Source organism: Fistularia commersonii, chromosome 14 (assembly GCF_037954325.1).
Source record: "Fistularia commersonii isolate RoL2024-O1a breed Wild chromosome 14, RoL_Fcom_v1.0, whole genome shotgun sequence".
Taxonomy (NCBI): Eukaryota; Metazoa; Chordata; class Actinopteri; order Syngnathiformes; family Fistulariidae; genus Fistularia; species Fistularia commersonii.
In genome coordinates this window covers 14,447,338-14,461,107 of record NC_141297.1, presented here as the reverse complement: position 1 = coordinate 14,461,107, position 13,770 = coordinate 14,447,338, and the positions used below count along the sequence as shown (strand labels likewise).

The 13,770-nt window shown below is 42.3% G+C and overlaps 1 protein-coding gene across 5 annotated transcripts in view; it reads left to right on the top strand.

Moving 5' to 3' along the window:
• Window positions 1-13,181, top strand: part of tns2a (tensin 2a) — a 62,369-nt gene extending 49,188 nt beyond the window's left edge. For 4 of the 5 annotated variants that reach the window (XM_086159934.1, XM_086159933.1, XM_086159936.1 and 1 more), the window contains exons 13-28: window positions 354-414; window positions 1,270-1,345; window positions 1,802-1,931; window positions 3,180-3,245; window positions 4,048-4,164; window positions 4,308-5,873; window positions 5,983-6,148; window positions 6,908-8,049; window positions 8,177-8,305; window positions 8,783-8,878; window positions 8,961-9,038; window positions 9,394-9,471; window positions 9,778-9,946; window positions 10,528-10,596; window positions 10,886-10,915; window positions 11,089-13,181. In XM_086159934.1, the coding sequence (XP_086016060.1) occupies window positions 354-414; window positions 1,270-1,345; window positions 1,802-1,931; window positions 3,180-3,245; window positions 4,048-4,164; window positions 4,308-5,873; window positions 5,983-6,148; window positions 6,908-8,049; window positions 8,177-8,305; window positions 8,783-8,878; window positions 8,961-9,038; window positions 9,394-9,471; window positions 9,778-9,946; window positions 10,528-10,596; window positions 10,886-10,915; window positions 11,089-11,227 (4,112 nt within the window). In that variant the 3' untranslated portion in view covers window positions 11,228-13,181. The remainder of the gene's footprint in view (window positions 1-353; window positions 415-1,269; window positions 1,346-1,801; window positions 1,932-3,179; window positions 3,246-4,047; window positions 4,165-4,307; window positions 5,874-5,982; window positions 6,149-6,907; window positions 8,050-8,176; window positions 8,306-8,782; window positions 8,879-8,960; window positions 9,039-9,393; window positions 9,472-9,777; window positions 9,947-10,527; window positions 10,597-10,885; window positions 10,916-11,088) is intronic. The other variant, XM_086159935.1, reaches the window with a different exon arrangement.
• Window positions 13,182-13,770: the final 589 nt, after the last annotated feature.

Sequence of the window (13,770 nt, the reverse complement as noted above, 5' to 3'; positions counted from 1 at the left end):
CAGTGATCAATGACTGTATAGAAATGATAGAATTACATTTTTAATCATAATCTATTTAATTAAAACATAATCCTACATCACAGTTTGAGGTCACTGGGGATGCAGCAACATATTTGCCAGCCCTGCTCATGACGCTGCCCCACGAAAGGCACAATTTGAATCGCAGCAATGTGATCCGCTGCAGATCTCAACAGACAAGTCCTCCACCAATACACACACACACACGGGTCTGTTTATCTTTAATCTGATGATCAACTCCAGCAGGAGGGTTAGTAGTCAGCACATTCCTCTGCGCTGTGATGATAATGCTCGCTATGTTTAAATTTCTCCCTTGCCTCCTTCTTTCTCCTCAGGTTACTACCCCTTCTTAAAGATCTACCAGTCCATGCAGCTGGTCTACACCTCGGGCATATAGTGAGTCTCTCACTGGCAAGCTGGCACTAAAGTAGCTCACTAAGCCAACTTTCAGATCACACACTTATTGTTGTATTAAAGTAGAGCTGTGGCTGGTATACAAGTCGGCTGTTTTTATTTGCGGAACTCAGCCTTTCCAGATTTATCAGTGTTGACGTTAGGCGATGAAATTGTATGGGTCACTGTTTTATACATTGAAGATCTGAATAGTTCCTTACATTTAAATTATCATAAACAAAAAGAAATTCTACATTTTCCAACTGCCTAAAAATAAGCAACTACAGAACTGGACATTCTAAGATCTTGGGATGCTTATATATTGTCAGTTGTAAGTCTGAAGCTGAATTGTACTTTGGCTCAATTTTTCTTCCTTCTTTCTCATATTGAAGTGAGGAAATTATTTTTTTGTGATGCTAAACTGGCAACGCTTGCATTGCTGTTGTTTTTAACAGTCATCTGAGGTCCTGACTTGATATCCTTCAGCTATAAAACAGACATCAGCTGCTTTTTTATAGACTTTTCACAGGGATGCTGTGTTGGCAACATTCAAAAACTACTCAATCATCAGTGTCAGGGCATATTTTAGTCGCTGTACTTGAGAAAATTTTAATGTAATTTACTAACATGATTAGAGAACTTTATAAATCACGAATATCAGGTTATTAGCCAACACCCACAAATTTTTACTGCACAAGTATTAGAATATGTATCAGTGTTGGTCGGGTATCCATTAGAATAACAATTAGTAAGCACATAAATCAGTCCCTTCAGAATTTGTCCATTTATGGTCACAGTCACCATGTTTATGTTGGAATTATCTAACCAGATTGTTTGGGGACACTGTGTCTTCAACAGTGACCTTCAGGGGACAGGAGGGAGGCGTCTCTGCGTGACCATCGAGCCAGCCCTGCTTCTGAAGGGTGACATCATGGTGAGGTCACATTGGGAGGAAATGGCATAGGGTGCATGAGGTCGTAACTATGTGCCCTTATCTCTGACAGACGAAAAATTAACTCCAGGAAAGCATTCCTTTTTGAACAGTTGCCATTTACACTGAGTCTGAAACCCCCCATAAAAGACCACTAGATGTTTCATGGAAATTTTGACTCCTGATTTTCTTATATGTTAAAATTGAGATTCAGATGTCACTGTCTCCATCTACAGTCCAGACCATGTTGCTGTTTGTTTAATAGCTGCATCTTTTAAGATGTTTTTTTTTTATCTTCAATAAATTCACTTGACGCGAAAATCTATAAAAAATTGACAGAGAAAATTTGCATTTCATCCCCTTCAAATCCTCAGGGAATTCCCTATAACTTCTTTTTCCTCCACGCCCCAACCCTGCACCGATATATGTCTCTGCTCTGACCTCTGCTGCCTCCATCAGGTGAAGTGCTACCACCGAAGGGCCCAAAGCGCTGACAGAGACACAGTGTTCAGACTGCAGTTCCACACCTGCACCATCCATGGGGCGCAGCTCTGGTTCGGCAAGGGAGAGCTGGACGAAGCCTGTACTGGTATGTATAATTCAGGTGGTTGAAACATAGATGTCTGCCAACATTCTGATACTCTGTATTTGCTATAAGCGGTTGTTAGTAGCTAATCCCCATAGGATCTGTATGTATAACTTGAAATATATAACACAACAGTGCAACAGTTCCGCAAATTTTCAGATTAATTGTTTATGGGTCTCAATATTGGTAGTGTAATTGTCGGGTTTTTGTTTGCAATACTTTGTCATATATGCCAGAATAGGAAAGAATTTTCTCGGGGCTGCGTCATATTGCATCATCTATGAAATCTTGTAACAAAAACATCCCAAGATGAACAAGTTCCTTATTTAGAACAGGTATACTGTTTACAGTATATGAAGCCATTCTCCTTTCATTCATCCTCTGCTTTGAAAATGAATTCAAATTTATGTTAAGTTTTTCTCGTTACTTTGTTTTGTTGCTATATTTTTATTTCGTTTTCCTTATCCTACTTCGTCTTCATTGTAATTTTCTGGCTTGTCCCCTAGTCACTGCTTTTCATTTAGCCATATCAATAAAAGTTATCATACGTATATCGTCATGATATTTCTTTATTTTAAAATATTTAAACATGGGATTTTCATTTTTATTTTCAAAAAATTAACATTTCTTGCCACAGAATCCTGAGAAATATAAGAACACAGTTAAACGGGGTTTTGAATCATGATTCATACTGTTGTTACACATAATTAAAAATAAGTTATTTCTGACCTGATTGTTTAGTTTTTTGGTACGTTGATAAGTATTCTTTTGTTATGTCCCGTTAATTCTGGTTTAACAATCACCACTCCACCACAAATAACTGACATAATAGCTCTTAAAATGCCATTATTAGGATAGTGGTTTTGTTTCATAATTCTTAATGTACTAAAGGTCGATACACAGTGAGAAGATATCAGTACATCTAATTTAAACTATCCTGCTCGGACACTAATACACATGAAATCAGAAAGAAGATCCTCTGAGAGGGTATGTATCCTATTCTACATTTATTATCATTGCAAAAAGTCCAAACCACAGTTTTACTGTTAGTCAACAATAGAATCAAATGACTCCTCATATCGTGAAAATCTGAAGTGTGCTTTTCCAAACCAAGCGGTCAAATATTCTGATTTAGGTCACTCTTCTCAATATTTTTTCTTGTTTGCCCCCACAAAGGCTAGCCCTGGTTAACTTTTTTTGGTTTTAGTTTTAGTTGAACAGTTTCTTTCTTTTTCTTCTCCTTCTCCCCAGATGAACGTTTTCCATCTGATGCTACAGTGGAGTTTGTCTTTTCCTCTGGACCTGAGAAAATCAAAGGTTGGTAGCCTCCACCTAGAATTATTCGGCTTTGACAAACACAAAGTTTAGCTATCATGCTCATTGTTCGTTATATATGCTAATACAAATGCTGAACTGGACATTAATAAGCATTAGATGGGGTTTTATTAATTAATTCAAACAATATTTAATAGTTCACACAACAATGCAGTAACTACCATTCACTATCTGTATATTAACAAAAAGCATTTTTAAAAATGTATTTTATAATACTTTTATTAATGGTTTAGAATGGTTATTTAATATAAGGAATACTATCTAAGTAATTCCACGACCAGTTTTAATCCAACTAAAATAAGTTTTTAGAGGTGTTAATTCAGTATCTTACAAAAATATTTGATACATATGGAGCTCAGTAAACACAAACCCATTGTCTTAAGAAGACTTGAGTGTTAGTTTAACTTAATAATATAATTTATGAAGTAGAGAAGGTAATAAAGGTAATTCAAAAATTTAAACCCTGGGTAAATAAAGTTAACCCAAGTTTATTAGAGTAATGTTGATACAGGTAACTTCTTCAAATCTTTCTGATTATTTATCACAATTTTTACATGAATTTTTACACGAATTGTAAATGACATCCTCAATTAAGATGAAACCATCGGGTTAGTATTATGAGACACTTGGTAAAATAAAGATACTTGGTAAAATAATATTTAATTCATATTGCAGAAATTTTAAATGTGCATTAATGGAGCCATTTTTGTACTACCAACTATCTCGAAGGAAAGTGGTATTTAAAAATAAATGAAAAAGATTGAGAGAGCTGTTTTCTTCACAGGCCGTGAGTACCAGAAGAATGACCCTGCTGTCACGGTCAACTACAACACTGCTGACCCTGTGGTTCGCTGGGATTCATATGAAAACTTAAACCAGCGATACCAAGACAGCCTTGAGGGTAATAAACTGTCCTCTTTACACTCCCTGAAGTCATTTTGCCATCTACAAAAACTAAATCCCAGTCTTTAGATTTTATAGCAGAGACAACCAAAGGAAATGCTTATTTTGGATTGAAAATAATGTCATCTCTTTCTATCTTAGATATTGCCCACACCCGAGGTCCTGTTGATGGCAGCCTTTATGCTCAGATAAAGAAGCGCCGTGGCCCCGGTTCTGGTTCTTTGACCTCAACCAACGGCAGCATCCCTGGAGCCGGCCTAGCAGATGACAGACCCGATCATCTCATTTCTCAACGTTCCGACTCCACCCTGTCAACTCACTCCAGTCATCTGAACCCATCGTCAAGCCATCCTGACCACCAGGAAGACACCGTCCGTCCGCCGCCTCCAACCAGACAGGAACGAGAGGAGCTCGAGCGTCTTCTGGGAGGCATAGAGGGAGGGCGAGATGCAGAGAGAGAGACGGCCATTTTGGACGATGGAGATTCCTTGCCTTCGGAGCGAAATGAGACGCTACGGCTCAACCGTTCCTGTTCCTGTCGGGATGGTTATCGGTCTCAGCGCTGCGCAGAGCCTGGCTGCGACCGCACCCTCCTTATGCCAAATGGTTACTGCCTGGATCGGGCTCCTGGGACCAACGGTCACCACGGGGCAACCCCCTCCGCCAGCCCAAACCCAGCTTCTCCACCTTCGCACATGGATCTCTGCCAGCACTACAGCCCCCAGTCTCACCAGTCCCTCCCACCACCTGATCTAGTTTGGGACCGCCAGAGCGGCCCCTCACACTACCTACATCGACCCTACTCAGAGGCGACCTCACCACGCCATCTATGCCCCTACCCTTCCCCGGACCTCAACCACCATCCCCACAACCACCCCCATCACCACCCTGTGTCCGCACCCAGTCGCCTCTGTTGTCGAGATGACGATTACAGCTCCTACCATCACCCTCCCCCGTCCCACAGCCACCACCATCCCCACCAACTCCACCCCAAACCCAGTGCCAACCCACCGTACCACGACATAATGCTGATGGATGGTTTGCAGACCTCCGGGTGTCCTTGCAGGGACTGCAGCATCAGGCGAGACGACTCCTACAGTCTGAGAGTGGACCGCGGAGAAAGCTTCCATTGGGACCGAGAGGCAGAGCTCCAGCAGAGAGAGTTGGGGCTTCGGAGAGCCAGGGAGGCTGAGTTACCCAGAGGAGGGTCAGAGATCCACTGGGAAAGAGATCCTGGATTGAGACGGGGCAGAGAGTTGTCTCTCCACTGGGAGCGAGATAGGGAGGCTGAGCTTCAGTGGGAGAGGGAAAGAGAAGCTGAATTTTGGCACAGGAGGGAGACCATTGCCTCCTACGGCCCACAAGGTCATGACCTCCCAGCCTTTACGTTTGACCCCTTACCATCAGGTCATCCTGCTTATCCGGAGGCGTCACGCTCCCATGCCCATTCTCATCTCGACTTAAAGTACAGCAGTAGCAGCAGTGGTTACCAAACACCCCGCCAGGTGTGCCCCTGCTCCCCATACCAGCCCTCGCCGTCTGAAAGCAGGGGCTACGCATCGGGCTACCAGTCCGAATCCACCTCCCCGTTGCCTCATGCTTCCTCCATGGTGGGACCTTGCAACCACAATAATGGGCCATCTGAGCATCAGCATCACCATCACCATCCAGACACGCAGCAGACCTACAGCTCTGAATCACATGCTGGTGAGTCATGTACTGTAAATGTCCAGATCAGACACTTTTGTTTTGATTACAAAATCTCATTTTATGTGACATCATATAAAACTTATAAATGGTTCCTCTCCGGTCTCAGATGGCCTTCGTAGCTCTGGTGACAGCGTAGGCTGGAGGGAGCACATTACCCAGGGATCCTTTAAGAGGATTCACAGAGATGGTCACGCTGCATGCTCAACACCATCAGACATGTCTGGACCGTCCACCCCCGTCCACACCAGCAGCCCTCTACGCACACAAGAAAGGTATGCTACTTTTCTACATTCACTAGTGAAGGGAGTGACGTGAGCAGGAAATATTAAATTGGCACTCCTCCATAAATTATCAAGAAACTGTATGTTGAGCTGATGGTGACCTGTGATGTGCCTATGTACTTCAATTCACAAAACTATGTTTTGAAGGTTTATTGATGATGAATATCATCTAACATTCTTACGTGAACTATGATTCTGCCAATACACTACAGCTTCCTTTGGAAAACATCTCACGGCCCCAGTTGGGAGTGCCATATTTTTATATGACGACACCAGAAAAACCCTGGTCTGGTTTGTCATAGTTTTGTTAAGATTTTCTGTGGCTTTAACAAGGTCACGGATTAAACCTTCACTTTGACACAACTGGACAGACTTGTAACCTCATCTATTTAGCCAAGAGTGTAGCATGAAGATTGTAAACAGACTAACCTGCACAGGGCACTGGCTAGATGTGACTGGTCTTTTTTGTAAAATGTGTCTCGAGTCGGACTTGCCTTTATGAGATTGATGGTCTTGACTGTCTCCTACTTGGAGAAGTCTGTCGAAATTACAAAATGTAGTGGGCGCTCGAACAGGTAAGAGGCATGCACTTTGCAGATGAATCATGGTTGATTCGGACAGTTGGCCATTCTTAATGGATACCTCTGGAGTCTCAGGAAAATAGGAGGACTAGCTAAAATATAGGGAAGGCTCAATCTTTCGCATACAGGTCAGTGTAATATTTTATTCTTCATGTACTTTCATTCTAAGCCCAAGTCCAGGAGGGAGAGAGTGTGAGATTCGGACCACAGACATCAGCAGCAGCGACTACAAGACTGCCCAGCTGCAGGACGGATGCTACCCTGCTGAAAATATCATCCAGGAGTCCCAGGAAATTCAGAGAAGTAGCAAAGACCCATCTTCCCCTGCGCAACATGCCAAAAACACACAGCCACAAGAAACCGCATCAGGCACCCACAACCATTGCACTGCACCAGCCGTTCTGTCCTCTACCATGCCCAAACACTGTAGCCCAGACACAACCTCATCTCCATCAACACAGAACACTCCTTTTGACTCTGTGACCACATCCAACGAAGGGCCCTGTCCAACCGCTGCACCCGATCCCTATTCCCCACCCCTCCCCGTTAGTCCCCAATCCCCCCATCCCTCAGAGGCTGCTGCTCTGCCTTCCACTGTGACTCAGGCAGCATCTCAGCCTCCAAGCCAAACACAGGCCAACAGCTCTGTGGGACCCACCTCATCCTCTCCAACCAGGTTGCCCCACCCTGAAACTCCCAAACCCACCAGTCCTACAAGTGCCTCTACATCAGCCAACCAAGCTTCGCCAGCCTCTCTCCAGGCTTCGTCCAGCAGTATGGACAGTTCCCCTGCTTCAGATATCCCGGTTCCGGGCTTTGCCACCTTGGGCAGGAGGTTGATGTTAAGTGCTTCTGACCCTCACTACCCCAACCACATCCAACAGCACGGACTGGCGCATCACCACTACCCAAGCATGGAGCAGAGTCCCACTGCTCAAGACACAAACAAGAGACCCTGCTACTCAACTCACAACCCGCAGCTCAACCCATCGTCTTTCTCCAACTACTCCACCATTGCTATCCCCCTTCCTCACCCACAGCCACCATTGCCAGAGAAACGACACCCACCCTCTCGACAAGGATCGCCCATCCATGGGGCGGGGACTCTCAGGCCAGCATCTAGCCATGTTCAGCCCCCTGGCACCACCCAGCATCAGCATCATGTCACATTTTCTCCGACTGTGGGTGAGATTGCACCCCCCACAAACCAAAGTGATGAGGTTGAGTCTGAGAATGGGAATAGAGTCAGTGTGAAGTTTGTCCAGGATAGTTCGAGGTTCTGGTACAAACCCAGCATCTCCAGAGAACAAGGTATTACTGAAATGTTTTTTTTTTCTGTGTAAACAAAAGCAAAATCTGATAAGATTTGAATGATTAGTTTGCCTTATAGAGCCAGTGTACAATACATACCGTATGAATTGCTTGTGTTTGACTGTAGCAATCGCAGCGCTGAAGGAGAGAGAGCCTGGAACCTTCCTGATCAGGGATAGTAATTCCTTTCAGGGGGCATACGGCCTGGCCCTGAAGGTGGCCACGCCTCCTGTCAACATCAACAACCACAGCAAGGGTACAAATTACCATTTACTGTTTTATGGGGTCACGTATTCATGTGTTTGATCATACTGTTAAGAAGCACATTTAAAAAAGTCCCTTGTGGGATTACCATAGGTCCTAGTCAGCAGCATTTGGTTGTATGTCATTTATCCATTCTTTATTTTCTAGTTGTAAACGGTTCATCATCATTATTTGAGATGTAAATAGTATTTTAGATATCTGAGGTATAAATTCAACTAAACAGACTCCTAGTCTCAGGAGATGAAGATCAAAAACCTGGAAAAATTCTATTTTATTGAAATGACCTGCCATATCAATGAAATCATCTGAAAAACAGTTCATTTAAGAATATTCAATTTAATCAGATAACAAGAAAAGAGAAACATACTGTGTTTTTCTATGTCTGTTGATGCTTGTAGAGTTACGTATCATCTTTGTTGCCAGACATTAGAGAATATCTGATGTCTCAATTCTTTGCCTGCCTCTTCAGCGGGTGACCCTCTGGAGCAGTTGGTCAGACACTTCCTGATAGAGACCGGCCCTCGGGGGGTCAAGATTAAAGGATGTCAGAATGAGCCCTACTTCGGTAAGTCCCTATTTAAGGTTTCTTATATTATCTAAGAAAGCACCATCGTATTCACTCACTCCATGTTCATCTTCACCCACAGGAAGTCTGTCTGCACTGGTCTATCAACACTCCATCACTCCCATCTCTCTGCCTTGTGCTCTGAAGATCCTAGAAAAAGGTTTACTATCCTCACAACCATTCATGTTATTTAAGGCAGCAAAGTCTAATGTCCTCAGATGCTTTTTTTTCAAAGAAGATTCGAATAGAGCTTTGAATGCTTAAGTTGAAATGCCTTTTTTGACACATACAGTTACACATCAGCTAAATGTGACCACTGCATTTAACCCATCATGGATGCACCATGAGCAGAAGGCAACTAAGAAACAGCGCCAGGGGAGCAGTTAGGGGTTCGAAAGGGTTAGGAAGAACCAGGAATGTTTGGTTCCAAGGATGACCGCTCTGACCACTGTGCCACGCCATCCCTAATACCTTTTGAAGAAGCATCTTAATGTCATCTTCTGCTCCATGCTCAGATCTGATAGGGGAGGTGCAAGATGTTCAGCCAGTGACCAACATTAGCACAGCTGCTGACCTGTTGAAACAAGGAGCAGGTGAGTTCTAAACATATTCTAATAAAAAAAAATATGCAGTCTTTGGTACTTTTTGGGTCAAATGGAGCTCAAAACAATTTAATTTTTTAGAGGCAAATTGTATGTGTGATTGGGAGCTATGTAGACTAAAAGTCAAACAAATTTAAATGTACATTTTTCAAAATATTCGGAATTCAACCGATTTGAAAAAGTCACGTTGAATTATAAAATCAATTTGGTCATATGACCTTTTCCTCCAGTGAAGCCAAGAGTTTAGATCCCCGGGTTAAATCAGTGTTTTTTGTCTTTTTTCTTCTTTTGCTTTAGCTTGTAATGTTCTGTACCTGAACTCTGTGGAAACGGAGTCACTGACTGGGCCCCAGGCTATCGCCAAGGCAACTGAAGCAACACTTGGACGTAACCCACGACCTGCTGCCACAGTCGTCCAGTTCAAAGTGACATCACAAGGCATCACGCTGACCGACAGCCAGCGCAGGTAAGACACAGAAAATCCAGGATTTACTTATTCTTCCCAAGGTTTATCTCAAATACAAGAAATACAAGAAATATTAGCAATATATGTAGCAATATTCCAATGTAGGTGTGAAATCTGCCAACTGTTAAGCGAAAGTATCAGTGGGTACAAAATTATAAAAAAAATTTGATAATCAAAGTTTACACATTTTACATCTAAGACATTCTAAAACTTTCCAAAACATTGTAAGCTTCTTGTTATCCTTTACTTTGAAAGTTATTTGTCTTTTTTTTTCTTTAATCGTTAAAGTTTTGCGATTGTAAAGGTAAATAATTGCCAGTTTCTCCTTGCATTTCCTCACAACTATGAAAAGAGTGAAGGGAAGTTTCTGATCAGAAAAGAGATTAATAAATCATAATTTGATGTCAAATTATTGTATGTGTTACAGAGATTTTAGGATTCAATTTTGCCCAGCCCTTATTGAACCTATTTGTTCCCTTATATGCTTTCATATGTACCTGAATGCATCTAGGATTGTGGTATTATGTTTAAGCAAAGCTGGCAACCAAAAAAATTCAATAGATTTGCTACTCCTCATGCAGGGTTTTCTTCAGGAGACATTACCCGGTGAACAGCGTCACCTTCAGCAGCATCGACCCCAAGGACAGGAGGTAGGACGCTTGAGCATCTCGCTTATTTCTTATAGCTGAGGTTGGAACCAACAACTCGCCTACCGTTAGTAAAAATGGTTCATTAGCTCCCACATGATCATTTGCTGCCTTTGCGCCCATGAGCTGTTAGTCGCATGGATACGTCTTATTTTGGAGCGCTTGATCAAATGCTTGGCGAGTGGAGGATGTGCACGTGACACTGTCAGTGTATGTGCGCATGCTGGCTGCGGCTGTGTGTCTCAGTCCGGTTTCTCTCTCTCTTTCTCTTTCTTTCTCTCTCTCTGCGTAGGTGGACTAAGTCAGACAGCACAGCTGTTAAGTAAGTGCTCTGAAATGTTCGGGCATCTGCATGGCCTGGAACTGCCTGAAAATCAAGTCCTCCATAACCCCACTTCCCTGCTTGTATTTAACCATTTTCACGATAAATTATCATGTCGCTGCTATAGATTCAGTGATTTTGCATCCTCAACTCTTCCTCACCTCTTCTTCCAGGGTGTTTGGGTTTGTGGCCAAGAAGCCCGGCAGCCTTGCAGAGAACGTTTGCCACCTGTTTGCCGAGCTGGACCCGGAACAACCAGCCTCCGCCATCGTCAACTTCATCAACAAGGTCATGTTGTCACAGCGAAGATAGGAGGACCAAAGCAGTCTGTTATTTGCTGTGTTTTCCGAGGTAGGACATGAGACATGCAGCAGCCAATCTAAGCTAACTGTGATTAAATCCGTCCTCCTGATGGTATTTCACCAACTCTTACTCTAATCTGCCTACAACTTCACTCTCTGCAACGTTGTATGTCCGTATCCAGTACAGACAAAGCCATAATATACATTACAACTTCTCCAATGATCAGGAGACACTTGGGTAAACAATCTACCAGAGGCCTATATTGTGAAGCTTACCACAGAGGCACATCACCACAGTAATATTACTGAACAGCTACTGTAGCAGAGCAGTTCCAGTCATGATCAGAGCTATAATATATCAGTTGACACCCAGGTGGTCAATGGATGAAATTTGCCATGGCAAATTGTTAAAGTGCAGTTAGATTGTTTATACTGCCTTGCAAAGTCCAGCTTAACTACGGAATTGTAGTTTTTAGGCAGCATTTTCTCTGGACATAACTGTGGTCTCAGATGCTCATAACAAGGTCTGTGGAAAACCTTGAGGGTTTTTTTTTTTTTTTAAATATTTTTGTTTTTCCATTCTCAAGATTTGGAAGGCATGGTCAGCTGTGACAGAGAAACAAAGATGCAATTGTGTGCTATATTTTTGTATTTTTTTTATATTTTGCACATTTTGCAAAGGTGATTTCTCACAGCTTTAGCCATGGCATCTACCACAAGATTTCGAAACCAATCAAGTGAAGATGGAAAAACCGGGTTATTGTCACGGCATTTAACAAAAAAAAGAAGAGTAATCATGAAATTACATGATTAAAAATGTAAAATTAAACAATTTGTAAATAATAAACTACAATAAAGTACCACGGCTATGCCCCCATTTATCTATTCTTTTAACCCAGCTGAACTTGCTAAAGAATTAGAAAGAAACATTTTTACTCACCAATTGTGATGGGCTCATAATTCACATAAACACACTCAGCTGGTAAGAAAAAGAAAAGAAAAAAGCTCAATGGTGTTTCACGATATAGGCCTTGGGAAAAGATGAATACATCCAGCTTGGCAAGTGTCTGTGTGTCCTCTCGCCACATGTTTTTTGGAGCGTCACGATGAAGACCTTGCACTGTTTGACAACAACAGGGAGTATCAGTTACAGCCAGTGTTTCTATTCCATATTGCTACAAAATCCCCTATTTTTGGTTCTAAGAAAAAAGTGGCCAAAGAACTGAAGTTGTATCTGAAGCATCTGTATCCAGATGCTTGTACAGAACATTTACTTGTGTGACATAAACCTCATCACAGTGGACAATCCAGTTCCCCTTCACTCACTGAATAATCAGAGCATGACATAACTAATGAAAGTCATACAGAATGTCAACTTCAGTTATAATATGAGTGTGTGCGTGTTAGTCTGTGTGAGATAGGTGGGTTAAGGGTTCTAGTGTTAAGGGTATCCAGGTTAATATGACAGACGAAGTGTTACGTCAACTGTCAAAGAAAAGCAAGTGAAAAGTGGAAAAAGCTGGATGAGGAAGGATGTACAGTGTTCAAAGTGCACTGTTGCTGTTTTCAAACGGATCCACACACACCAGCGAAAACTCACTGGTGAGGAGGAAACATAAGCCAGGCAGTGGCCTAATGACAGATGTACTTAACCAAAGACAAAGCACTCACGCATTAATAAGCTTTTTATCCAGCTATATTTTTGTACTTAATGCTTCTTGTATTTTTACAATGCATTTACTTAGTATGTTGCCTTGTTTGGTAAAACCTAGAAATACACAACCTGTATCACAGTGATAATATATTGTGATCTATTTTCTTGTCGATCTCTGTATTATGTAGTAATATATTTTCACATGCAGCTCTAGGAAAGCATAAAAGGAAACTTTTCTTTGTCTACAAAAGGATATTATGCTATTTTGTAAGCAAGTTAGAATTAAACTGAAATGATGTGGTACCTAGAACGCTCTCGAGTCAGTTTATTTTTATTTCCATTTTTTTTTCCATTGATGTCAGTATACACGTGTGTGTGTGTGTGTGTGTCTGTGTGTGTGTGTGTATATTGTGGCAGACATGAAAGGGCGTGGTCTCTCACCCCACGGGACTAACGGTCTGGGCGCATGGTTAAGCCAAGTATATATAGATGTATTTTGTTGGTGTTTCAAATTACAGGATCAAACTCTGCTACGCCATTACTTCATCATTGAAACACCACAATGGTGACCCTGAACTGGGTATGTCTGACTCAGATGAAGCTTGCCATGCTACCTCATCTACGGCGTCCCATCCTGCTCAGCCGGACCCAACCGTCACCGGAGTTTTGGCTTTGTTACATTACATTACAGTCATTTGGCAGACACTTTTATCCAAAGCAACTCACAAAATGTGCAATTCAGTCACCAAAGATCCGAAGTACCCGTCATCAGAAGTCAGTAGTGACCACTCTTCCAAATAGCCATCCCATAACCATATACAAACATACATTCATTTCTTCGTTTTTTTTTCAGGGAGGGTTGGGGGCTAAGATCGATTAGTGGGGTAGTGCTTGGTGAA